Source organism: Mus pahari, chromosome 5 (genome assembly GCF_900095145.1).
Source record: "Mus pahari chromosome 5, PAHARI_EIJ_v1.1, whole genome shotgun sequence".
Taxonomy (NCBI): Eukaryota; Metazoa; Chordata; class Mammalia; order Rodentia; family Muridae; genus Mus; species Mus pahari.
This window is the reverse complement of record NC_034594.1, coordinates 124792106-124818515: the sequence shown is the minus strand read 5'-3', so window position 1 is coordinate 124818515 and position 26410 is coordinate 124792106. Positions and strand designations below refer to the sequence as shown.

The 26410-nt window shown below is 42.0% G+C and overlaps 1 protein-coding gene across 8 annotated transcripts in view; it reads right to left on the bottom strand.

Moving 5' to 3' along the window:
• The window catches only part of Edem3 (ER degradation enhancing alpha-mannosidase like protein 3), a 62318-nt gene extending 56244 nt beyond the window's left edge, over positions 1-6074 (bottom strand). For 5 of the 8 annotated variants that reach the window (XM_021197392.2, XM_021197391.2, XM_029538439.1 and 2 more), the window contains exons 1-2: positions 5705-6074; positions 1712-1757 (exon numbers count right to left, since the gene is read on the bottom strand). In XM_021197392.2, coding sequence (XP_021053051.1) covers positions 1712-1757; positions 5705-5865 — 207 coding nt within the window. In that variant the 5' untranslated portion in view covers positions 5866-6074. The remainder of the gene's footprint in view (positions 1-1711; positions 1758-5704) is intronic. The other 3 variants (XM_021197393.2, XM_029538441.1, XM_029538442.1) reach the window with 1 other exon arrangement.
• Between the last annotated feature and the right edge of the window lie 20336 nt (positions 6075-26410).

Sequence of the window (26410 nt, the reverse complement as noted above, 5' to 3'; positions counted from 1 at the left end):
GACCTGAGCTCAGATTCCTCAGAGCCTACACAAAAAGCCGGACATGGCAATTCATGCCAGTGATGCCAGCACTGGGGAGGCAGAGAAAGGAGGACCCCTGGGCTTGCCAGTCTAGCCAGAGTGCGAGTCACTCTGAAGTGAGTCTCACTTCAGCATCAGTGAGACCCTGTCTCAAATCACAAGGGGCACAGCAACTGAGGGAAACATCTGTGCCGATCTTTGTCCTCCATGCACACACGTAAACAAACATGTGAACAAATACATACACTCAGTAAATATCATCTGTAAGGAGAGGGCCCTACTTAAGAGTAAAATGTGGTAAATTCATTTGGCTGTCTCCTATTTTACTCAACTTTGGAATCAATGTTTACTTGCATGAGCTGGCTCCAACTCGAGGGACATGTTAGGGGTCCGTTTGGCTATTTCTATACCAAAGCTAGCCTAGACCTGCTCAATTACACTTCCCCTAAACAAAATTAATGAGTAAATGATTCTGAAAGAAATACCAGAGGAGTAGCTACAGTTACACTGAGCAGTAAGTTTAAAACCATGTTTACAATGTTTACACCCAAAGCTTCATAACAATCGGATTCTAGAAACCTTCCTGAAAGTCAAACCTCACTCTAGCCAAGCGATGGTAAGAGAACAAGGCTATCAAATATGAAACATGTTTAAAATATAAAAACAGGGCCTGGGAGGTAACAGGTGGCTAAGAGCACTTACTGCCCTTCCAGAAGACCTGATTTTTGATTCCCAGCATGCACTCTGGATGGCTCCCAACCTCTTGTCTGTCACTCCTAGCCATTGGATACTTTCTTCTGGCCTCTGTGAGCACTCACACACAGACATATATAAATTTTTTAAAAAGTAGAAAATACAAAAATATATAAAGGGACTAATGATATTGATATATAATGATATCTGTCCTATATAAGTGAAAATAGATTTATTGAATCGAGTGGAATGTATCTTAAAAAGAATTAAGAGTTAGCTCTCTGTCAAATTTTGCTAACTATACTTTATTAGGATATAATCATAGGAAATCTCCTGGTATATTTTAAATATAAAAACAAGGAAATGAGAAGAAATTCTCAGCATAACTTGATTAAACTCTTTACAAAATTATAGAAATTTTTATGCAAAACTTGTTTTGAACTCTTAAACTTTGCTTGCTATGTTATCTCTCGTTCTATGCCACAGAGCCTACTTCTCTTCCTGAACAGTGGAAGCTGCCACTGCATCTCACAGTAGCTCTGAAACTTTTAAATACTGGCTCAACAGAAAGCAAAATGCGTAATTCAGAGTCCACATCATAACGTTTGGACATGAGCTAGGTGATATTATCTCTAATGCAATGGTTTGCTTCATAGGTCTGTACAGTAATGTTGTAGTTTTCCTAAAGGATATCCCTTACAGCCAGAGACAACATCTTTTTCCTCTTTACATATGTACATTGTCAACTGCTGCCAGAACCGAAGTAAACTGCTTACACACAAAGTTTCATGATCTGCTTTCAATTTCTTACCTACTCAATAAATTGATTCCATATGAATCGCCAACAGGAATGCCCTGCTAGCTTACATTTGTCCTGCTTTTTTTTTTAAAGCTTTATCTAAAAATATACATTAGTAATTCAGGTTTCAAAAGTTCCCAGTTACCTGTGTATAGTTAGCTCGTATAAGAAGTATGCACAGATGAGCTTCATACTTACCATATAGTTGCCATAAGCATGATCAAACATTTCCAGGACTTGATTTCTAATTGTGAAAAAACAGAGGAGAAAAGTTATTGTATATTCTATCTACTGTACTTCAGGAACATAATTCTCCCTCATAAAAGCACACTAATAAAAACATAAAACAAGCTAGGATACCACAAAGCGAGTAGAGTAATAAGCCTTTCTTACCTCACCACAAGGAACTGGGCCAAGATTTTACTAGTCCTAGTCCTGGCAATTTATATAAAACTTCTGGGTTTTTTTTTTTCCTAAGAAAACTATTGAACAACCCACGTCAGAATGGCAGAGAAGGAAAGCAGGTCTTGAAAAAAACCACTACTGCTATTAACATAATTATGTAACTTACTCTTGGAGTGGGGCGTTTCTAGACAACTCAAAGCAACAGTTATTAGCACCATTTACTGCTTAGTCTATAGAGTCTACTAAGGGCCTTGGGGGAGGGGGCATACTACTATGAAATAAAAACATCTTCTCAAGCCTTTGCCTTGCCCATTAAACTGAATAAAACCACTAATGCCTAGTTAAGTACATACTATATTTGTCTTGTTTCCAAAAGATACTTTCTAATGTACTCTGCACTCTTAAAAGCACTCTCAAAAAATAGAATTCACTTCAAAAGTAAAAACTCTAAGGCTCAGAAGGGAGTTAGAAGGGAGACTTCTATCTCTCAGGAGACCAGGGCTGGAAGATCACAAGTTTAAGATCAGCCACGGCCGATCCTTAAACAGGAAGCAGAGACGGGAGGGAGAGAAGAGGAGCAAGAGACTTGTAGCAATTTCCAATACGGCTGTTTGAAATGGAGGTTTCAGGTGCCCAGTCCAGAGTCTCGGAGACTAAGAAATAAGTCTTACAATGAAGTATTATTACAAAAGCTAATGTGAGAGCCAGACAGGGCCAAATTCAATAACTAGCGAAGGAAAACACCGAAACAAGTCTTCCACTAATACTCCTCTTCCCAAAGTTCCAGATACTAAAATCAGGAATAGAAAAGGTAGTAAAGAAAATGACTGGCTATATTTTTTCCCTTCCTATTATACTACACTACCATCTTCAGAACAATGGAAGATGACTGCTGATAACAGTGAAGCTTACAGGCAGAAAAGATCTAATACCCAGATCCTGGCTGTAATGACCAGCAAGGTCAAGTACCCATCATTTTGATGACCTAAATAAGTCCTGGCAACTTTTATGACTATTTTAAAACACTTACCCATTAAAAACAAGACCTTGGTGGCAAGATGGTTTGTTGGGTAAAGGCACTTGCCGCAGAGCCTGCCAATCTGAGTTTGATCCCAAGAACCCACGTGGTAGAGAGAGATAACCAATTCCTGCATGTTTTTCTGTGATTCCATGTGTCATGGCACACTTGCACACTGGCAAATGTAGTTTTAAAAATCTTCCTGGGACTGGAAAGATGGCTCAGTGGTTAGGAGCACTGATTGCTCTACCAGAGGTCCTGAGTTCAATTCCCAGTAACCACATGGTGGCTCAAAAATAAATGGGATCTGATGCCCTCTTCTGGTGTGTCTGAAGACAGGCAGTGTATTCATATTCATAAAATAAAATCATTTAAAAAATCTTCCTACTATTGTGTTAAAATGCTGTACATTTACACAGATCCAGAGAATTTCAGAAAATTACCATTACTTTAGAGAATTCCTCATCTTGTAAATGATAACAATCTCTCAAACATCTTTTAAGTCAAGGTCCCACAAAACCTGCAAGCACTAACATAAAAATGGGATATGCTAACTTTTCCTTCTCTGAAGTAGAATAAATGATTGATTAATATCAAGACGGGAAATCTCTTATCTCTGGAAATGCTACAGCCTAGTGGTGGATCACAGGTTTTAAAACCTCTAACTTGCTAACTCAACTTTGAGAGCTATCAATTTTCCAAATTATGAGTAAATTATGATTGCATACGAGGGCACACTTTCATCTCTGCAACAACCAGCAAGTCCCATGACATCAACTTCAAAGTGGACCTAGCTACAGAAAGGCACAGTGACTGTATTCAACTGTTAAAAAGTCTCTATGGTTTTATATCAACTTAGCAACTGTATAAGACATATTGGAAATCTGATCCTCCCCATTTAAAAATGTTTTTCATTCCAAAATAATTTCTAGAAATGGTTTTCTAAAGTCACACTGCCTCCCAACATTGATAGAGAAAGCACTGATTTATATTCTCTGTTAACTAAAAATATTAGCAAGATCACTTATCCTGAAAAAAAATTTTCCCTGAAAGATTCCATAGGATCAGATATTTGAGTGCAACCAGTGGGGGGCGGAGGGTGGGGGGGTACAGCTTGGTTTTTTTTGAGACTGAACCTGGGGCTGGCAAGTCAATGACTCACATAGAAATTTTAATAAGAATGTCAAAGAAAATATTTGCAGCCATAATAAAAATACTTCCCCTCCCCCCAAATCTTAAGGAAGTACAGCACTGTACAGACTGTGAACTGTGAGATCAGACATAGGTTAAAAAATATAAATGTAACAAAAAAAAAAAACCAACAAACCTGACCAGCTTTGAGACTCTGAGCAAGTTAACCTTGAATCTCAATTTTGACATTTGCACAATGGAGCTAGCATCCACCTCGTGATGGAATAACAGTCTTAGAGATGGCATGAGCTAAATGCCAACAGAGTGGAACCATCATTAAAATGTCACAAAAGAATACATTAAACTTATAAAGGAAAAGGCAAGATACTAGAATTCACTGGTAATTTTGTTTGAATGGCTAACACTTCATCTTCTTTTACTCACTTTTATTTGCTCTTTGATTATAAAATTAGTATAGTTCTTTTGCAATGACAGAAGTAAAGAAGTATCTACATCAGAACCTAATGGCTCCACTTCCCTTTGTGGGATAAGATACCTTTTATTTTTTTCCTGAGTTCAGGCAACTATTTTTTTTCTTATAAAAGTATACGTTTTCTATTTATATATTACCCTACAACTTGCTTTAGTACAGAACTCTTTCTAGCATCCTGGAGCCTGTTCTGTTCTGTCAAAATGCACCCCTTTGTACACTTATCTCTAATTGTGTCTTTATTTCTGTAGGATAAATTCTCCAGAGAAAAGAAATGAATCAAAGAGCAAGCACAATTTAAAATTCTGGAGTTGGTGTCAATAAGTCACGTGGTTTACATCCCCACCAGTTTTCTCACATCTTCCCTAATCAGTACTGCATTCTAGTATTCTGTGCTAACTAACCAGACAAACCAAAGCCCACCCACTTCACTGTTTTAATAAGCATCTCTCGCAGTCAACTCGCCGGGCTACTGACAGGCACACATTTCCTCTTCTCTCACTTAACTTCACGGTTTTGCCAATTTCCAGAGATTCTCCACTTCGTTCTTAGTCACTTGTGCCACTTCGGATGTATTAGAATTACTGGATTAAATGCTATAAATGGTGTTTTGGAACACTTGTAAGACTCATAATACTACTCTAAGAGGGTACACTTAATCGAGGCCTCTGAATAACATCAAAAAAATCGCCTGCTCTATTTCACAAATGCGGTTTAGGAAAGAAAACAAAACAAGGGGGAGAGTGAAGTCAGAAAAATGCAAGTTCCAGTGAACGCCCCTTTTCCTTTAACAGGTGTAAGCACCTCAACATTTTCCCGCTGGGAGCTCACTTGGGTGAGCCATCTAACCCTGGCTCCGCCACCGAGGCGGTAGCCCCTCCACCAGCCCCTGACATGGCAGAGGCGCTGACACAACACTACATATGTCACAGGCTGCCCAGGAGACACTCGACAGCCCCCGAGGTCACGTCCCGGGGATCAGCACCCATCGTCCTGGACCCCGTCCACCGCACCGAGATCCTCCAGCCTCACCAGCTGTTAGAGTCACCACAGAAAAAGTCCACAGTGCGCCGGGGGCGCAATGACAGGCACCTCCACTGCTGGCAGCCAGGCGAGGAAACCCACTCGGACAGCCACGCACCCTTACCCAAGCTTCTGCTTCTCTTCCCTACTCATGGGCGCGGCCCCTGCCGTGCACACGGACGTGGCCAACACCAGACAGAGCGCGGCCGTCGCTGCCACCAGGCTCCATGACGCTCGCTGGGGGACCCGGCACCCACAGCCCCGGCGGCCGCCGGCTTCGCTCATGGCCCCGCGGTTCCGCGCACGCGCAGCTGCTACACCGGCACGGTGGGCCACATTGCGGGCTGCCGGCGGCGAGGAGGCTGCGAGCCGTGTCGAGGGCGGACGGTGGAGTGAGGCTGGCGGCCGCCGGCGCCAAACTGTTTGCCGAAGTCACCGAGCCGGTCCCCCAGCGCCAGCGCTGCCACCACCCTCCGCCCTCCACGACTCGGAGCACCGCCCCCAGCTTTCCGGTGTCGTAGTCTAGGAAACCGCCTCCCCAAGGCTACTTCCGGGTAGAGTCGAAGTGAGATAGCCTCGGGACCAATGGAGACAGCCTCGGAGAGGGGCTGGCCGCAGCTACAGGACCGAGCATTGGCCAAGAGAAGCGGGACGTGGACAAAAGGCGGGACTGGGCAGGGAGCTGTCCCTTCGACCCACCTCCGACCCCAGGAGTTGCCACCTAGGAACTACTCGTCCCAAGGTGCACCGCTTCCTCCAGCTTGACTACAGCCCTACGCGCAGGCGCCTTGCTAGATTTCTGCCTAGTAGTGCCCTGCGTACTGGGACTTGTAGTCCTATTCTGTAAAGGCCACGCAGGTTCCAGGCGTTCTGCGTTCCGCAGGACATTTGGCCAACCCTACCTCGTCGGTGGGCTGCCCAGTCCTTGAGACTCGTGAGTTCTTTGCCATTCTCTTCCTGAAGATTTTTTTTTTTCCTGAGAGCTGACAGGTTGGTACCGAATGCCTGGGTGAACAGTGAGAATATTATTCTGCCCTCGAGGAAATGACAAAAAAACAAAACGAAACAAAACAAAAGCAAGCAAATGAACAACAGCTAAATGACTCGAACCTTTGACGACTGAACCATGTGAGAGCTTTACTTTCATTAGCGCATACACTCAACTCTAATATGTATATATCGTCCTACTTTTGCACACGTTGCTTGAACTTTTGCACAAAGGCTTGAGGAAGTTAGCAAACACTAATCTCACTCCTGAATTTCTCCTCTAATTCAGTACCCCAGCAACTAAGCAGGACACTCAAAATGAATGAGGGCAAGCAAAGCTAAGAACGTGATTAATAATAGTTATCTTAAAAGCCCATGAAGGAAAGACGTGTACAATGATGCAAAAGTGATTTTTTTTTTCTTTAACTTAGTGAAGACTAGATGTTGTAATGAGTTGCAATGGCTGATTGGCAGGCTAACTGGGTAAAATGACAGGTGGGTTTCTCTTGCAAAAGCACATTTCTTTCTTTTGTGCCACTTCATCAGGTGGCAGCAGAGTTGAGGAGCTTGAATGTGACCTCTGTGGTCACAGTAAATTTCGTATTTGTTCGTTCAGCAGTATCGGGCTGTCTGAAACCTCTTGCTTTTAATGCCTCACCACTTAAGTCTGATCACTCTGACCATCGGGGTTACAAAATAACCTTTCTTCCTTCTCTCCTCTTTCAAAAACGCAGGTGTTTCCTGAAGGTTTTGTTTCCACTCCTTTGCTTCTTTGTACTCTCGGAGTTACGCTTTAGTGATTTCTGACACGAATTCAGTCACCTTCTTGCTCCGATTGATTTCTAGATTTATATCTGTCCTGATCATTTGCCTTACATTCAATTTCCTTTCTGTCTGGTCCAAGAGAAACTCAGGTGTAAAATTATTTAATGCTTCACACCTGTTTACTCACCCTCTTCTTTCCTAGTGTCCAACCAGTGGCTAAATCACCCAGATCCATATCTCTACCCTCTTTTAGACCATTGCCTTTCTATTCCACTTTTTCATAATGCCAGCTCTCCTTATCTCTTTGCTGAACCGTTGCAACGGCCTAAGTGATTACACTCCCACCCGAGTCTCCTCTACACTGCCACAGAGTAAGCTTCAATGTGCAAACCCTCTGAATTCCTCCTCCCTCTGCCCCTGCCCTAACTTCTATACGACTATGAAGTAAATTCTCACTCTGCCCTCTCTTTATCTTTGCTCTTCTGTCTCCTCTGTTATTCTGTAATCTTTGCCCCACACCCACAAACCATTAAGACTTGGCTTAGATTCCATCACCACAAAACAGTTCGAAACCTTGCAGTAAGTGCTCAAACCACTCTCCTTCCTGTTCTTCCACAGTACCCTGTGTCTCTATTAGCAGTTTTATGTGCTCTAGATTATGATCGTTTGAGGGGTATTAACCAGCTTGTTTCTAAATAACCAGATTATTCTAAAAGGCCTAGTGCTGTGTCTCCCCCACTATACATGTTCAAGAAGTACTGTTTTCTTATTCCTTCAGTTTCCTCATTATAAAGTGAAAATAATATGACCTTTCCCTGTAATCATATGAATACTGTACACATGAGCTCATTTCTGAATGATGTTTATCCCTTTTACAAACCTGCAGTCCTGCATTGCTGCCATCCCGGATCCTTGTTGGCAGCCTTAATGATGAAGTTAGCTAAGTAAATAAATACCTTTGAGTTGGTGTGGATGTGGCATAGAGAACAGGACAAGCCAAAGGTCGACACCAATCAGCTAGTATTTGAAAACGAAGAACAAAGATAGTAGAAAAATACCTAATGACTTTCAGATGTATTTTCAAGTTAGTTATTTGAAGGGGCTTTTTGGCAGTAACTCAGTTGGTTTTAATATTATTATCATTATTAATTATTATTATTATTATTATTATTATTATTATTAGTCTTCTTGATTTTCTAATCATAAAGACTTCTGAGCCTTTGGCTCTCAATAAGACAGTAGTGATCTTGTTAAAGAAACAGCGTACTGAAAAGGAAGTCCTGGCCTCAGTGTTTATCTTTCTGCATTCTTGCTTGTCTCCCAGCTAACACTGAATTTTTAAAGGGTGTAATGAGCAGCCAGGACACATTCCTTGTTGACTCACTGAATAATAAGCATCTTTTTCTCCCCACTGTGATTCAACTTCTAGCCAATAGTTGAGTCCATGTTTCACTAACCTCTGCAAAATCTGAAATAGGAAAATCTGGTGTGACCTGAAAAGAATTGGGAGTTAACATTTCTAAGCTGGAGATTCATATTCAGGATGGAAGTACATTCACAAAAGTACGTTTCAAAGTGGATCCCATTTTAACACATTAATGGGAATAGGAATTATTAGCTAATTGCCAACTTATGGACTCCTGGGAAATTTTTCATTTGTTAGTTTTAAAACTTATACATGACTAATCTTTTAAAATGATATGGAAATTAATTTGGAGAGCTTGGAGTTTTACAGATAAAACAGTATTAGTGGAAGTCACCCAAGGGGAATAAGAGAGAAGGACTTTTTAAAGAATGTAAAACAGTTGTTTAGATGTGTAGAACCCATTAAAAATAATAAAGGCAGTTTATAAAGTGGTGCCCTTTAACCGGCTAAGAGTTTGTTTACACAGCCTTGTATCTTATGCAAATATATATGTTCCCTTTCCTGCCTGGATGTGTCAGAGGCTACGAAGAATTATGGGTAGAAACCATATGGACACAAGGGAGAGGCTCTACCTCAACTCTCTTAGGACTCAAGGAGAGTCCCAGGAGACTGAGAGCAGCTGAACGAGACCGATCACAGAACAGCAGTTGCCCCTATAGTCTTTAATTCTACGAGTCTCATATTCCTAAAATAGGATTTGAAAGTGGCTGTTGTAGAATTCCTCAAATGACTTCCCATCCTTCTCCTTTCAATATTCCTATCAGTTGATAATGTGGAATTTACAGGACACTTTTCTTCTTGTGAACTCGTCTGTGAATATTAAATCAAGGCAACATTTATTCTGCATTTACATTCTGGGACTTTAAGGTTCCAGAGGTATATTTTATGAAATGTACTGAGTAAATATTATGGGTTGTATCCTGGACTGTCTCATCCAAACTCCAGAAAGGAATGAGGAATTCAGTCACTGTCACCAATGATTTGAGACCTTCTGAACACTTCAGATTGCTCTCACCACTTAGTTGACACCAGTAGGGCTCCTGTATCATTTGTGATGATACAAGATGTATCATTTGCTCTTTTAGTATCATTTGTAATGACACAAGATGGGAACATTTGTTCTTTTAGTAGCCATTTTCCATGTCTTCTCTTTATCAGAGGTGAGGCCCAGTTTTCATTGCTCTTCCTCGGGGCTTAAAGACTCATTTTACACCACCCACATGGTTCTCACCAGTTTAGAGTAGCCACAGGTCTTAGGTCAGAACTGGTCAATAGCTTCAGGCTCCTGCATCATAGAGGCCAAGAACAATAGTTCTGAGCCATTGCTCTGCTACTTTTAGTCTTGTTCACATAAGCCAACTCTTAAAATTCTTTGTGTCTCGGCATTTCTGCTTGTAAAATAAGACTGAATTCACAGCACTTTGGGAAGTGCTCCTGACTTGGCATCTGTACCTTCTAGGGCTGCTGTGAAGATAACAAAATAATGTGTGTGCACAATATGTAGAAAAATTGAGAACAGCTCACTAAATAGTAGTTATTGGCATTTATCATTCTTATGGACTAGAAAGGGAAAGCTGCCACGATGAAAGTAGGAACCATGGGTGGGTGGAGATGCCCACGGCCCTGGGTCTAATCTCTACCACAAATCTTATCCACTCCCTTGTTCTGCTGACTGCAGCCTCCCTATCCTAAATACTAACCCCCCTGGACCTCCGTGCTTCTCAGTGGACCACAGATTCTGCCATGGAAACCTTGGGTACACTACAGAACCTCATCCCTGTTTTGGAGTGAATGTGTGTACGTACAAATGTCTGGTACCTTTCCTTCCTCAGAAAATGTGACCTCACCTGTAAGGCATTTAGGGTTGTAAGAAGGGTTGGAAACTGTATAGTTAGAAAGTCTTGTGAGTTTTTGGTATATATATATATATATATATATATATATATATATATATATATATATACCAAAAACTTTAACATATATATGTTAAAGATTCTGCATGATTTTTTAAAAAAGATTATGTGTGAATGAGCATTTGTCTGCATACATGTCTGTTTCCATGAACATCAGAAGAGGGCATGGGATCCCTTGGAACTGGAGTCAGAGATGGTTGTGAGCCACCATGTGAGTGCTAGGAATCAAACTCAATTCCCCTGGAAGAACAGTTAGTGCTTTTAACTGCTGAGCCATATCTCTAGCCCCTAGAGAGGGTTTTTCCCCAGTCTTACATGTATATGTTGCATGCTTGTGTATGTGTTTATGTGTGTACATGTGTACAGATGATTAATCTCTTTGTAAAATCAGCTTACCACTTCCAGATAAAAGATTTTAACTTCAAACTTTGAGAGATGTGGTTTTAGATCCACCTCCCTTTTAAAGTTCATCATCTTTTTCTGTGCATCAGATAATGAGCTACCTTAGTTAGTTAGGGTTTTACTACTCTGAACAGATACCATGGCCAAGGCAACTCTGATAAGGATAACATTTAATTGGGGCTGGCTTACAGGTTCTTCATCATCAAGGCGAGAACACGGCAGCATCCAGGTGGGCATGGTGCAGGAGGAGCTGAAAGTTCTACATATCCTTTTGAAGGCTGCTAGCAGAATACTGGCTTCCAGGCAGCTAGGATGAGAAAGCCCACATCCACTGTGACACACCTCCTCCAACAAGGTCACACCTACTCCAGCAGAGCCATAGCCAGCTCCCTGGGCCGGGCATATCCAAACCATAACATGAGCTTTGCACAGCAGTACCGCTGGAGACTGGTGGATTCTCTTGAGCATCTGTACAGGAAATTGATAAGAAAATTTTACCTTTAGAGCTTTCCTATCCCTTCTGCAGGGGGCTTACAGCTAATTTGAGGGGATAGGGTTCCCAGGATTCTGTGTGTCATTTGCCACTTGTGATCATTTCCCATTTATATGGCATGCCTGTTCATATACTTGTTGTACCTTGTGCCTACTCCTGACTGGTGAACTTTGAATAGAATGTGAATAAGATACCTTATCCATCTGAGACCTAGATATAATACTGAAATTGTATATTTCTCAAAGTTGCTCAAAGATTCAGCTTTTGGTTATATTTTTCCCAATGTAAATTACAGAAGAAGTGAGCAGAGGATTCAGATATGAATCTAATTTGTTTGAAAGTATCAAATAACTGTTACACACAGTTTATGTTGGCTAGTTTTCTATGAATTTGACACAAGGTAGAGGCATTTGAGAAGGGGGAACCTTAGTTCAGAAAATGCCCCTATTATAGGTCAAACATGTGAAACATTTTTTGTTTGGTTGGTTGGTTTTATTTTTCCAAGACAGGGTTTCTCTGTGTAGCCCTGACTGTCCTGGAACTTGTTCTGTAGACAGGCTGTCTTCAAACTCACAAAGATCTGCTTGCCTCTGACTTCCGAGTGCTGGAACTAAAGACCACCACTTCACTGCTGCATTTTCTTGATTAATGATGGATGATCAAGTGTCCAGCACATTGAAGGTAGTGCTACCCATGGGCTAATGGTCCTGGAGAGCATAAGAAATCAGTTTGAGCAAGCCATGTGAGCAAGCCAGTAAGCAGCACCCCTCCATGGCCTTTGTATCAGCTCCTCTCTCCAGCTTCCTGCCTTTAGTTTCTGCCCTGACATCCCTAGATGATGGATTATTAACTGTAAAATGCAATAAACCTTTTCTTCCCCAAATTACTTTTGGTCATGGTATTGTTTGTTTGTTTGTTTTATAATAGTTTGTTCTACAGCAGTAGAAACCCTAACTAGGACACAGTTTAGTCATACAAAATGACTAGCTTGCTTTCAGCAAATATAGCAATTATAGCCGCCAAATTACAGGAATAGAAAGAAAATTAACTATTACCTGACCACTTCATAACCAATTAACAAGACAAGTCTCGGGCTAATTTCTCTTGACAGGCAATAACAAGGTACCACATACAACCTATGCGAGTTTGATTTGATCCCAGGTTCTGTACTTTTAGCATGGCAGCCATGACCTGAAACAACCATGAAACACACCATGAAGTCACAACCATGAAACAGTTACTCAAGGCAGATAAAATACACAAAAGCCTATAATTCCAGCTTCAAGCCTCTGCCAACACCCTCTCCTGACGTCTTCAGGCACCTGTGCTCATGTGTTCCTAGCCAAACACACACATACACGTCATTAAATGTAAGTCGTTAAAAAGAGGTTACACAGGCTGGAGAGATGGCTCAGTGGTTAAGAGCACTGACTGCTCTTTTGAAGGTCCTGAGTTTAAATCCCAGCAACCACATGGTGGCTCATAACCATCCGTAATAAGATCTGACACCCTTTTCTGGAGTGTCTGAAGACAGCTACAGTGTACTTATATATAATAAATAAATAAATCTTTTGAAAAAAAAAAAAAAAAGAGGTTACACTGGAAAAGATCATCGAGCTGAACTGGGCAACCAGGAACTCTGTGGGTGTTTTGTTTTGTTTTGTTTTGTTTTGTTTATGGTGAACCTCAGATTTGGTTAGACCCATTCTCTTTCTATAAACTACAAGAAGGTTTTAGGCAGTGAGAGGTGAAGCATGGAGGAGAGTAGGGGAGACTCGCTAGTCACAGTTAGTTAACATGGTCTGCAGGGGAAAGGAACTTTCTTGAGCAAAAATGCTAAAAACATAGAGTACAATATTGTGTGACATGCATGCCTGTTTGACTCTAAATCACAAGTCTCCAGAATAAAATCCTTCCCAAGGGCCAAGAAATTAAAAGAAAGAAAGAAAGAAAGAAAGAAAGAAAGAAATCTTCTAATAAAATTGCTTTCTACAATAAATAATAAGTTTACTGTTCATTTCAAAGGATTGGAAATAACCATTAAAAACAAAAATATATGCAAAAAGGTTATTTTATTACAGACTTTACTATGTAAATGGTTGTGGAAAAGCACCTTTTTGTTATTTGCTAAAAGAATACTCAGTATACATAAATCATTTAATAAATGTTTACTAAGCCAGGAGTGATACCTTACACCCATAATCTCAGCACTCAGAAGGCAGAGACAGGAGGATCACCACAAGCCAGAGGCCAGCCTGGTCTACACACAAGTGAGTTCTAAGCCAGCCTGGATGACATAGTAGATCCTGTCTCAGAAAACCATAAATAAGCAAATATTAATACAATAAGCTTAACTTAGGTGGTAAAAACACACACTGGGTATTTGGTGCCCTGAGTGCAGTGGTAGACATGGGCATGTTTTTACCTGAGTAGATTAGACACTGTTATCTTTTCTCATTTTCCATTCTTTTCTCATCTAGGCAAGCATTCCCCATACTCCCTACTCTTGTGTTTTCTTTCCATAGAATAATTAGAAAATAAAATTGTTCTGCGTGGCATACTTTGTTTTTATCTGCTAACAGTAGCTCTGTAAATGCTATTGTGCATCTCATTTCCAGAAGAAAAAGTAAGATGCTAAGAGACCTTCACCTCCCATAGAGGAACTAGGTCTCAAATCCATGCAATCCAGCTTTGAGGCAGCATTCAACCACCTAGAATCTGGCCTAGCCACTACTTCCTATGAGTTAACCTGTTCCCACCTGCCTGTGGGCATAAGCAAAACTCTAAAGTTTAAAGACTGAGTTTGCTGCTCTCATATTTTTTTAAAAGGAGGCTGGAGAGATGGCATTAAGAACACGGCTTGTTCTTGCAGAGGACTGGGGTTTAATTTCCAGCACCAGTGTGCTGCGTCACAACCATCTGTAATTCTAGTCCCAGGGGATCCAACATCCTTTAGTGTCCTCTAGGGGCACTGTACAAATGTGGTGGACAAAATACGTGCAGATGAAACACCCACACACACAAAATGTTGACATTAATACAAACTTTATACCACTCATAATATTTATCTGACAAAAGAGATGTTTACACTGCCTCTAAATGATTTTTTTTAATGTTGAACTTTTATTAACTCAGTTATGAACCATTTACTCTCCTCCCAGTTATAAGGCTCAGAGTCCAGAGATGGGTCAGGGAGAGATCTCTCTGATAGGGTGTTTGATATACACAGAAATCATAAAGCCACCAATGTCTGCCACCAGCATAAATGCAGATAAAAAGTGAAGAGAGTGCGGGGAGGTGACATTGCCAAATGTAATGACCTTAAACTCAAAAGAGTGTCCTGCCTCCCTAATATCCTTCAATAGTACTGTGTATAAGCTGTGCTGAGATCTCTGAGGGTGACAGTAAGGAACAGGATCCTGGAGGAGCCACTAACAATTGAGCATGTCTTATTCATGTAGTAAGATTAATAAACTTTGATAAATTATGTCACGGAAACACACTACTTTCTGACCAACTCAGCTCCTTAATTTCCTGAAAAGACTGTCAAATTTCAATCTTTAATGAAATCTGTACCTAGCGCTGCCCCTTAAGTTAGTAAATAATAACTACTCGTCAGTGTGCAGAGTTAAAAACAGGCTCCCTTACATCACCCTCAACAGTGTTCGCCTATTGTCTTCGTCATATTTGGTCAGTTTTTCCATTTGTCCATTACTTCAGGTATTCAATAAATATTTGTTAGAAGGAGCAATTTGGGGTGAATCCCTTACACCTTTATTACTTAGGCAAGTGATTAAATAATTGTGTCACTCACTACACTCACGACCACTCACTACCATAGGGTGGGTGACCACTGGGGAGAAAAGAGGGGACAGGGTGCAGCAGGAGACGGGGCGGACAAGTGAGTTCAGCTGGGGCATGATGAATTTGACACAGAAATCTCATAAAAATAAAACTTCGGAAACTATACTATATATGCAAAAGACCTGTAAGGGCAAAGGGGGTAGAAGAGAAAGAAAAAGAGACAAGAAATTAAACGACGCCCAGAAAAAGCATTGTGAGACAAAGAAGCTCAAAAATGCCACTGAGTTTAATAGCATCTACAGCCAGACCTGGGTCCTGCCCTTAAGAGTGGTTTGTATTTCTAGTGAGACTCCATTGGAGAAAACTATTTTTTCCTTTGGGGCAGTTGTAGCTTCTGGGTTAGGGATGGGGGCTTGTCTCCACTTCCCCTTTCAGCACTGGGACCCTATCTGATACAGATCTGTGCAGGCCCTGGGCATGGCTGCCACAGTCTCTGTGAATTCATAGGTAAGCCAGTCCTGCTATGTTTAGAAGGTTTTGTTTGCTCAGTGTTCTCCATCCCCACTGGCTCTTTCTGCCTTCTCTTCTGCATAGCTCTCCGATCCCTGAGAGGAGGGATCGGATAGACACATCCCATCTAGAACTGAGCTTGCCAAGGTCTCCCACTCTCCCCACATAGTCGGAAGTCTCTGTACATAGTTACATTCGTTTACATTCGTCGAGGTCTCTGTACATTGTTACATGGTGAGTCTTTGATGCTGTTCCCATCTGCTTCAGGAGGAAGCTTCTCTGATGGTGGCTGATCTATGGGTTCAGCAGAGAGTCAGGAGGAATCCTTTTAGTGCTACATTCCTTTAGCAGAACAGTTGTATTTCATTTTCCCCTAAGTCCCTGGCCTATCTAGTCTCAGGCTCTTGGCCATGGTAATAGCATCAGACATGACTTCCATCTCATAGAGTGGGCCTTAAATCCAAGCAGAAAGTGGCTTGTTACTTCCACAACCTTTGTGCCCCTAGAGCACCAGCATATCCTGCAGGCAGGATACCACTGTAGACTGCAGGGTTTGTAGGTGAATTGGTGGCATGCAGAGTATCTTCTCTGGTAGCATGTAAGGCGTGTTCCTTACAGTACCATGAACACTAGTCAGTAGGGGTGCAAAAGTCTAGATAGGCACCAGCTTGACTTCTCCATGCTCAGAGAGTTGTATAGATATAACGACCCTTTGACAATTCCTTTTAATTTAAAGAACTATATGTTAGGTGCTTAACTGTATCATTTAATACTAACAGTCTGCTTAAAGTTGGTAGTCATAGGAGCATTGTAAAAAAAAGAAAAAAAAATGTCCCGGAAGAAAAAGACCCCAAAGATAACAGCTTAAGATAGTGAGTGTCAGCTGGGGTGGTGGTGGCACACATCCTTCATCTCAGCATATTTGGGAGGCGGAGGCAGGTGAACTCTGTGAGTTCGAGGCCAACCTGATCTACAGGGCAAGTTCCAGGACAGCCAGGGCTACACAGAGAACCCTGGGTTGTTTTTTGGGTGGGAGGGATTTGATGAGTGTCTTTATTGGTTTTCCCATCACCGTGATCAAGTACTCTGAGCAGTGTAAGGGAGAAAAGGGATGTTTTCTTATGATTCCAGGTTTCAAGCCATCATGTCAGGGAAATCACAGCAGAGGGAACCAAGAGAACTGGTCACGCTTCATCCATGGTCGAGAGTGGAGAGCAGTGAGTGAATGCATGCCAACGCTTCATCCATGGTCGAGAGTGGAGAGCAGTGAGTGAATGCACGCCAATCTTCAGCTTGCCTTTCCTACTTTATATAATCTAGGATCCCTGACTCAGGGAACAGTCCAACTCATAGTTCATGCAGATCTACCCACAGAAATCAATGTAACCAAGATAATCCCAACAGACATTCTCAGAGACTAACCTTAATCTAGACAGCTCCTCACAAGAGTGCCCAGAGGCAATTATTATTGACCATCTCAGAAAGATTTGGCATTTTAGCTGTTTCGTGTGTGTGTGTGTGTGTGTGTTAAAATACATTTTAAATGACATTAGACTCAACTCTGTTGACCAGTGCTGATTTAGGATGGCCACATTTACAAGCTTACATTGGCCTAAACTGCAGCACTTTGTCTTATCCCAAAGGCTATAAAGGTATAGTAAGATTTTCCACCCTAAAATTCTTTAGAGTTCAGATCAGTGCAAAGTTTAGAATGGAGTGGGCAATCCAGGGTCAGTGAACAAATCTGTTCCACAATCGTCTAGGAGCTCAGGTCATTGTCAACTGAAAGGCTTCCTTGATGACCAGCTTCACCAGTGCCACAAAACACCCAGGCTTTCTGAAGATCTGAAAGGAAGAGAGGAACGGAGCAGAGTCCTTTGAGAAGGATATGGACGGGGAAGCTGTGCCTGTCTCGTTCCTCATACCCTTTTTGAATGGGTATTATGGAGTTATAAATTGGTCACACCTAGTGACAATGCTTGGGATTTGATTCTCAGTGAGCATAAATGTGCCCGACCTTAAGCTCAAGTGATTCTGTAACTTGAAAGGAGAATGGTAGTCACTGGGAGTCACTTGATTGTCGTGCCAAGTCCTTGTTTGCTGTCCTTCAGTCATGCTTGCTTAGTAAGGTTGCAGGTGGGAATTTGTCATATACTCATGGACTTTTTCAAAAATAGATTAATTGTGAAAAACAATCCCATTAAAATATTATGATATATAGTTTGTTCATTGAAACGCCTAGCACAGCAGATAAATACCGGGTTCTTGCAGGAGTATTGGTATATATAGCACTCATTATTTTTACTGGGGAAGCCTAAGAGTTGTGAAAGGAGCCACTTTTATCATCACAACTTCCCTTTCTTTTCTCCTCTGCAGATGTGCGGAGATAATGTGTTACTGGAAGAGCTGCAGGCAGCTTCCCTTGTGAGTATCCAATTCCCGTGGCGATGAGAGAGGCAGGGAGTAAACAGTAAAAGCTGTAATATCGGTAATCTCAGGGACACCTAGACCAGCGCAGCGTCACGCTAGCGTAAACAACCTGCAGGACAGTTATTCCCTGCTCCAGCTCTGGAAAGGGGGAGTCTGTTAGAACTTGATAAGAAAGCTTAGCAGCTTGTAAAATTGTTTGATATATCTAATCATAGGTTTTGCAAGAGAGCATGGCAATTATTAGTACTGTCATCCAAGGAATCAAGGACGCGTATTTCTCCTTCATAATCATTCCCATAGGATGCCAGGGAACCTGGAGTTTAGAAGTCATTTATATGGATTTGTAAAGTATTTTTTATTTCTTTTTTTCCCTCCCACTCCTATGAATCTGATTAATGGTTTCATTAATGATACACGCTAGAACTCTGCAGACCAGCAGAGTGGTAGCTAACGACATGTAACCACCAAGCACCTGAAATATGGTTAATTTGTAAGCACAAATATACTTTTCGGAGTTTCTTCCAAGATACTAGATTTTAAAGACTTGTTTAAAAATATAAGATGAGGCCAGTGATATAGCTCAGAAGGTAAGGTCGCCTGCTTCCAAGCCTAATGACCTAAGTTCGAGTCCCAGAATCCACATGGTAGACACTAGCTCCGGAAAATTGTCCTCTGCCCTCCACACTTGTGCTATGGCATATGTGTGCCATACACACGTATGCACGCTTGTGGCATATGCGTGCCTGTATGCATTCGCACACCTCACAAAATGAACAGATTAAAATGTAAGTTTGAAAAGGTAAAAAAATAATGATTTTAAACATTGGCTAAATATTTAAAAGAACACTTTAGATATGTGGGTTAAATAAACTCTCACCACTAACTTTTACCTGTTTCCTTTTACTTTTAACATGAAATAAATTAAATTTAGATTATACAAGACAGTTCTGTTGAGCAATGCTGATTTTAAAAGTATATGAGCGAGCCAATAGATGGCCACACTTATAGGCATGAATGGGCCTGTTCTACAGCTCTCTGTCTTCTTGTAGAGAGAATACCTTGTGCATTGTATGGATGCATCACCTGCCAATTAAAAAGCCTATGGCCTATGGCTTAGGCAGGAAATGGGAGGTGGGACATCTGGGAGGCAGAAAGGATTCTTGGATAGAGCCAGGTGTGGGAAGATTCATGCAGGAAGATGTGAGGAGATGGATGTTGACACCTGAGCACAGGTAACCAGCCACATAGCAGAATGTAGATTGACATAGATGGGTTATTTTAGGTTATGATCTGGTCAGAGTAGAGCCTAGCTATATGGTCAAGTTATTTGTAAATATGTTTTGAGTCTAAGTCTTATTTCTGGGAACACAGGCCTGGGAGGTAGAACCACAGCTAATATCTACACTTACCCCAAAGTCTGTAAAGAGTTATGCCACTGTAACTGTACTCCAGCTCCTGCTTCTGGAACTTTCAGGCAGTGGTCCTTGGCTCTGTTGCTTTTAGGCTGGTGGCAAGGTGGCAAGTCTTGGGGACTTCCTTCAACTGATGAACTCTATAGAAGAGGTAGCCTCTATGTAAAGTTTTATAATTATTCAATTATTTCTCATGTTGGAGGCACTGGACACACGAGTTCCGTGGGTTACTTGTGCGCGAGGGGGTCTCTCTTGTTTCTGTCGCTAGGCTTCACACTTCAGGTCAGACAGTCCATGAGTTGCCAGCCCACCCTCCTGTTCCCACCCCCAATCTTGCTGCAGGAATGCTGTGTATACAGACCACCCCTACTTTTTACGAATAGCCAAACTTGGGCTCAAAGAGGCATAATAATTTGTTTAAATTGCCAAGATAATGGCTGATAAAGAGCATGACTTATACCTGAGACAGGTGACATTGGAGTTTCAATCTAGCCTGACACCAAGGAAAATATAATGGCTACCTTGACCAAAAGAAAGTCTGAAATCAAAAATGCTACCCTGCCCCACCGCCCACGTTCATGGCTGCACAACTCTGCATTCCTCTTCTGTGGTTTAAGGCCCATCTGGATAATCTGGAGTGATCTCATCTTGAAATCTTCAATTTAGTTATGCCTGCAAAGATTCTGTATCCAAACAGATTTGGCTAGTCTTAAAAAGTAGCAAATTAGCTCAGCAGTTACAAGCACCGACTGTTCTTCCAGAGGTCCTGAGTTCAATTCCCAACAACCACATGGTTGTCATGCTCATTTTGTGTGTCTGAAGAGAGTGACAGTGTACTCTCCTACATAAAATAAACCTGAAACAAACCTAAAGCATCACACTCGCCAGGTAGCGCCGGTGCATGCACTCAGGAGGCAAAGCAAATAGATCTCTATGAGTTCGAGGCCAGCCTGGTCTAAAGCTAGCTCCAGGATAGCCAGAGCTCCATCGAAACCCTGACTCACAAAATCAAAAACAACAGAAAGCAAGCAAGCAAACAAACAAGTAGTACATTAGTGAAAGGTGAAAGACTCGTGCTGCCACTGGGGACCATGTTGATTTGAGGTCCATGGCCCATGTGGCTGTGTTCATGTCCACAGTCCACGCCTGAAACCTGTGGGGCTCCGTGAGCCGCATTCTGCTGCTTGCTGGCTGTTACGGGCAAGGAAGTTTCTTCTGCAGTGGTATCGATGACTGCAGACTCACACCTGAGCATGAGAGACATGGAAGGGATGTAACAGTCCCTTTCCACCCCCTCCCCCCCCCCGCCCCAAAGAAATAGTCCGGATAGGAAGCTACTGGAGAGCCCTTTAAAACTGTGGCGAATATGTGAAGTGTAACTCTTCACAATTGATGGCTTCTGCTAGGGGTGCGGCGAGTACTCAGTTATCTTTGAGAGGCTGGTCATGAAGTTTGACCATGCTCCAATGAGTATATGGGCAACATAAATTTCTTATTTGGGGTTGGTACAAGGGTGGGAGGGTGGACCTGGGAGGAATTAGCTAGTGTGATGGGGTGCATCGTACAAAATTCCCAAATACTCAGTAGGGATATTATGTTGGGGGAAAAAATAAAGGGAAGTAGGGGGTGTCCATAAATCAGACCAGAGCATCCAATGCTACTATCCTGAAAAGTTCTGATTGGAGGGACATAAAGGAATGACACCTGCAACTTCTAAAAAGCCAGGAAGTCTGAATATTGGTCTGGGATGAATAGTGTTCTGGGTTCAGGTAAGTTTGGAAACACTGTTACCTTTATGTCACCTTCTATGCCACCTTTTCCAAGCTATAGCTAACTGGGCATAGACAGACGCCTGCTCCTAATTAAATCTCACACATTCTCTCTCCCAGGGCTTTGGAATTGGGATTTTTTTATTTCGTTCATTTGTGTATGCTAGAGGGTCAGTGAGTGTGTATGTGCCAGGGCTATGTACATCTGGAAGTCAGAAGACAATGTGCAGAACTTAGTTCTCTCTTTCTACCATGTGGGCTGTAGAGATCAAACTTGGGTCTTCTGGCTTTCTTTCCTTACCTGCTGAGTCTCCTCACTATCCCAACCCTCTTCTTTTTGCCCGAGGTTTAAGTAGTGTTTTGTTATACCCAGAACATCATTGACTGAGCCAGAGAGATTAGCCTCTTGTGTATTGCATCTTATAGAGGCATCTAAAATACAACAAAGAGAAAAAATGCAAATAAACAAACCCCAGAAGCCTGGGGGTGCAAATCAAAGATGCAGGGAGGTAAGAGAGGAAGCAAACTTCCCATGAACTTGGCTGCCTGTCCACACCCAGCACTGGTTAGGGCAGCCAGGGGTGTTGGCTAGCCTCTGCCAAGGGCTGCCTGTGCTCATCTGCTCAGTAATAAAAGGGAGGGTTGACTTTGGCTCATAGCTTGGAAGGTTTCAGTTCCATGGCTAAATTTTTTGGGGGCTTGTGAGGCAATGCCTGGAAAATGGGGTGCAGGCACAAGGTATTTACTTCCTGGCATCTGGAAAGCAAAGAGGGGCTGGGGCCTTTCCATGGTAGGCTCAGCATCTTAAAAGTACCACGGTGCCCCCACCCCCATAGGAATACCACAGGGTGAAGACCACACCCTTAAGACATTAAGATGTGAACCTTTTAGGGACTCAGATCCATACTACAAGGAGATAAACAGGAAGTGTAACAGTTTCCTTTCTCAAAGCTTTTACTGCAACATTATTGCTTCTGGATGACTACTGTTCAAAGCATGTCTCAGTAACAGCTGTTTGTAAAGGATCACCAGTTTTTATTAAGGCACAGTTATTGCTTCCAAGATAACTATTCTGTAACTATGAGGAGAAAAACACTTAAAGGCATACCCTTCCCATTTTTATGGGTTTGCTGAATTATAAAAAGTATCTTTGAATGTATTCTGTTCATAGAAATACTTAACCTAGAATGCTTAAATTATATGTTTAATCCATCTCCCTAATAGACTCTCCAGTAACTTCATCTTAAAGCAACCTTTCTGTTTTGTGGATTTAAACTTTACTGGCATAAAAAAAAATCATTTAGACACAAAAAGATAAAGCAGGAGAAAAATTTTAAACCCTGTGTGGTCTTCAGTAAGCACTGTTACGTTTTCCCAGCAACATGGCCCCCTTTCTCCGTATGAGTCCTCTGAACTTAAAGTGTATCAAGGAAGGGAAATAGGGTAAGCTGTCTTTCCTGGCAGACCTCTTAGGAGAGTCCTCAGGAATACATAACTGAAAACAACTCAGGCATTTCCTATTCCCACCTGGGCAGTCTGTCATCTTGCCATGTTTGGATGCCTGGCTTCTCATAGTAGGAGGTGGCCAGCAAGGCAGCTTGGCAGGTGCTTCATAGATAAGATCAGAGGCAACAGCAGAATGCCACCCACTTTTAAAAACATATTACTCACTCCTTGAAAAGTCCATAGATGTATACTAAGAGTTCTGATCATATTTACCCTGACTTCCCTCGTCTAATTCCCCTGGTGCTGCCCCTGACACACCTTCCTCACAAATTCATGTCTTCTTCCTCTTGTCCTCCTCCTCTTCCTCCTCCTCATCATTATCATCATCCTCTTAAACAATTCATTGAGTCTGATTAGTGCTGTTCACATGCACATAGCTTGCCATCATATACTGGAGCCTGGGTAACCTACCCCCAAAGGAAAATTGACTCTGCTTCCCGCAGAAGCCATCAACTGCCAATGGTTCCTCAGCTACAGGGGCCCCTCATGAGCCCCCTCCCATCTATACAGGAGTTTTGATTGGCTTGATCTTGGGTAGGTCTTTTGCAAGTACATATGAGTGAATTCATGAATGCATCTGCTACGGCAAGTCCATAGGACATTTCACGGCATTCTCTCTCATCTTTGGACTATGACATTCATTCTTTGTCTTCCGAAGAGCAGAGCAGTGGAGCCATTCCAGAATAGTATTGCCGAATAATTCTCCGCGAACCAAAGGTCCGTTTGTTATTTGCCTGTTTCTGTGGTGCTGAGGATCAATCATGTGGCCTTGTGCATCCCTAGGCAAGTGTTCCACCTCTAGCTGCATCACTCAGCCCAGGGAGCCAACTTTAAATTGTCAGAGCCTTCTGTGACTTCTTCCCCTTCTTTATGGGTCACTCTTAGTTATGTACCATTGTTAAAGGGGCTGAGTGTAGGTACATGCACCAAAAGAATACCTTAACTGTGTGATTCTGGGAAAAACAAGACAAGATTTATACTTTAATTATTTTGGAATGTTCCTTTTTTTCTGATTTGATATTGTAGTGTACATTGTATTGGTAAGTTATGTTTGTTTGAGCATACTAGGAAGTAGGTTTTAGAAGCAGGGTTATACACAACCTCAAGCATGTTTGTCTCAAAGTGCACTTAAGTTCTTCATCTGGGCATGGGGGCTAGCCCTGCTAAAAACTCTGTGTCGAGGAGGAAAAAGCCCAGGAGGAAAAGTACTATATCCTCAAAAATAGCTAGAAAGTAAACCATTTCCAATTATTACTTTTGTTTATCTCATGATTCAAAGGTACTTACAGGGAAAAAGAAAATTCACCTGTCTTTGTTAGGATTTTATTGCTGTGAAGAGACACCATGACCAAGGCAAGTCTTATAAAAGAAAACATTTCATTGGGACTGGCTTAGAGTTTCAGAGGTTGAGTCCATTATCATCATGGTGGGAACCATTGCAGCATACAGACAGACATAGTACTAGAGCAGCTGAGAGTTCTACATCTTGATCCATAGGCAGCTGAGAGGGCACTCTGCAGGCAGCCAGAAAAAGTCTTTGTTCTATACTGAGCGGAGCTTAAGCATTAGGAGACTTCAAAACCTGCCTACAGGGCTGGAGAGATGGCTCATTGGTTAAGAGCACTGACTGCTCTTCCAGAGGTCCTGAGTTCAATTCCCAGCAACCCCATGGTGGCTCACAACCATCTGTAATGGGATCTGATGCACTCTTCTGGTGTATGTCTGAAGACAGCTATGGTGTACTCATAGAAATAATAATAAATAAATACTTTTTTAAAAACCAGTCTACACAGTGACACACTTCCTCCAACAAGGCCACACCTCCTAATAGCGCCACCTCCCATGGACCAAGCATATTCAAACCACCACATCACCTGGGAAGAAATCGCAGTCCAAATGATTGCCTCACCTTCTCCTGTCCACTACTGCTGGATGTTGTAAGGACCCAACATGCTGATGTTAGATATTATCTCTACCTGGTCTTATGTGTTCTTTTGCTTAGAAATCTCACATCAAGGGACACTGCTGCCAAGGGCTCATGGGAAACTCGAGCTGGCTGCTTTAAAGGGGCTACCTCAGCAGGTTTCTGCTGGATGTTTATAAGTCCCTGATTTGATGATAAACTTCCTGATGTTTTTAAAAAGGATCTCTCTCTCTCTCTCTCTCTCTCTCTCTCTCTCTCTCTCTCTCTCTCTCTGTGTGTGTGTGTGTGTGTGTGTGTGTATACACAAATCTACATGTATGTTTGTGGACTATTCATGTGCCTGATGCCTATAGAAGCCAGAACACAGCATCAAGCCCTGGGAACTGAAGTTAATCCACCAAGTGGGTGCTAAGAACTGAACCCAGGCCCTCTGCAAGAGCAGCAACTGCTCTTAACCTCTAGTCCATCTCACTAGCCCTTGCCCCTCTGCTGCTGTTTGCTCTCTGACTTGAAAGCTTTACCCAATGGGACACCAGCTAATTGCCTTAACAGTTTTCCCCAGGCGATTGCTGCTGATTGTTTTGAGCATTTGATCTAATAATATTTGATATATCTATCAATCTATATATCTGTCATAACTTTTTGTTTTTATTAAATGAGCACCAATTACTTTATTGGCTTACTATTCATCTAATAAATTCACTGTCTTAGTTAGGATTTTACTGCTGTTAACTGACACCATGACCAAGACAACTCTTAAAAGGACAACATTTAATTGGAGCTGGCTTGCAGGTTCAGAGGTTCAGTCCAGGATCATCAAGGCAGGAGCTTGGCAGCATCCAGGCAGGCATGGTGCAGGAGGAGCTGAGAGTTCTGCATCTTCATCTGAAGGCTGCTAGCAGACTGGCTTCCAGGCCCACACACACAGTGACACACCTACTCCAACAAGGCTGCTCCTACAAGGGCTTGCCTCCTAATAGTGCCACTCCTGGGGCCAAGCATATTCAAACCACCACACTCACTCATTCAAAACCCAAAGTATACCTGAAGAAAAATTATTGTCTAGAATAGAGAGTAACACATCTTCATTGTGAGACATGGGGTGGCAGATATAGAAAGCAACAATTACCAAATTCCTCCAGTCCAATCTGTTCTTTCAACCTCAGGCTTGCTTTTTTTTCCCTTTTGCATATATATATATATATATATATATATATATATATATATATATATATCATCTTGTGATGTTTCTTAAAACATAGCAGCTGTGGTTTTCTCACATTATTAAAATTTGTTAACACATCTCTGTAAAGTTGCTACATCCAAAATTGCTACATATTGAAAACAAAATAGCACAGGGGAGAATCAAATGGGTTTTCTTGGTTTATGACAACTGTGAGATTGGAAAGTGCAGCAGAAGAAGACAGTCATCTGTCCTTCTCTGTTTTCTGCAGTCTGTATGGGGACTCAGATCCACTTCCTACAGATG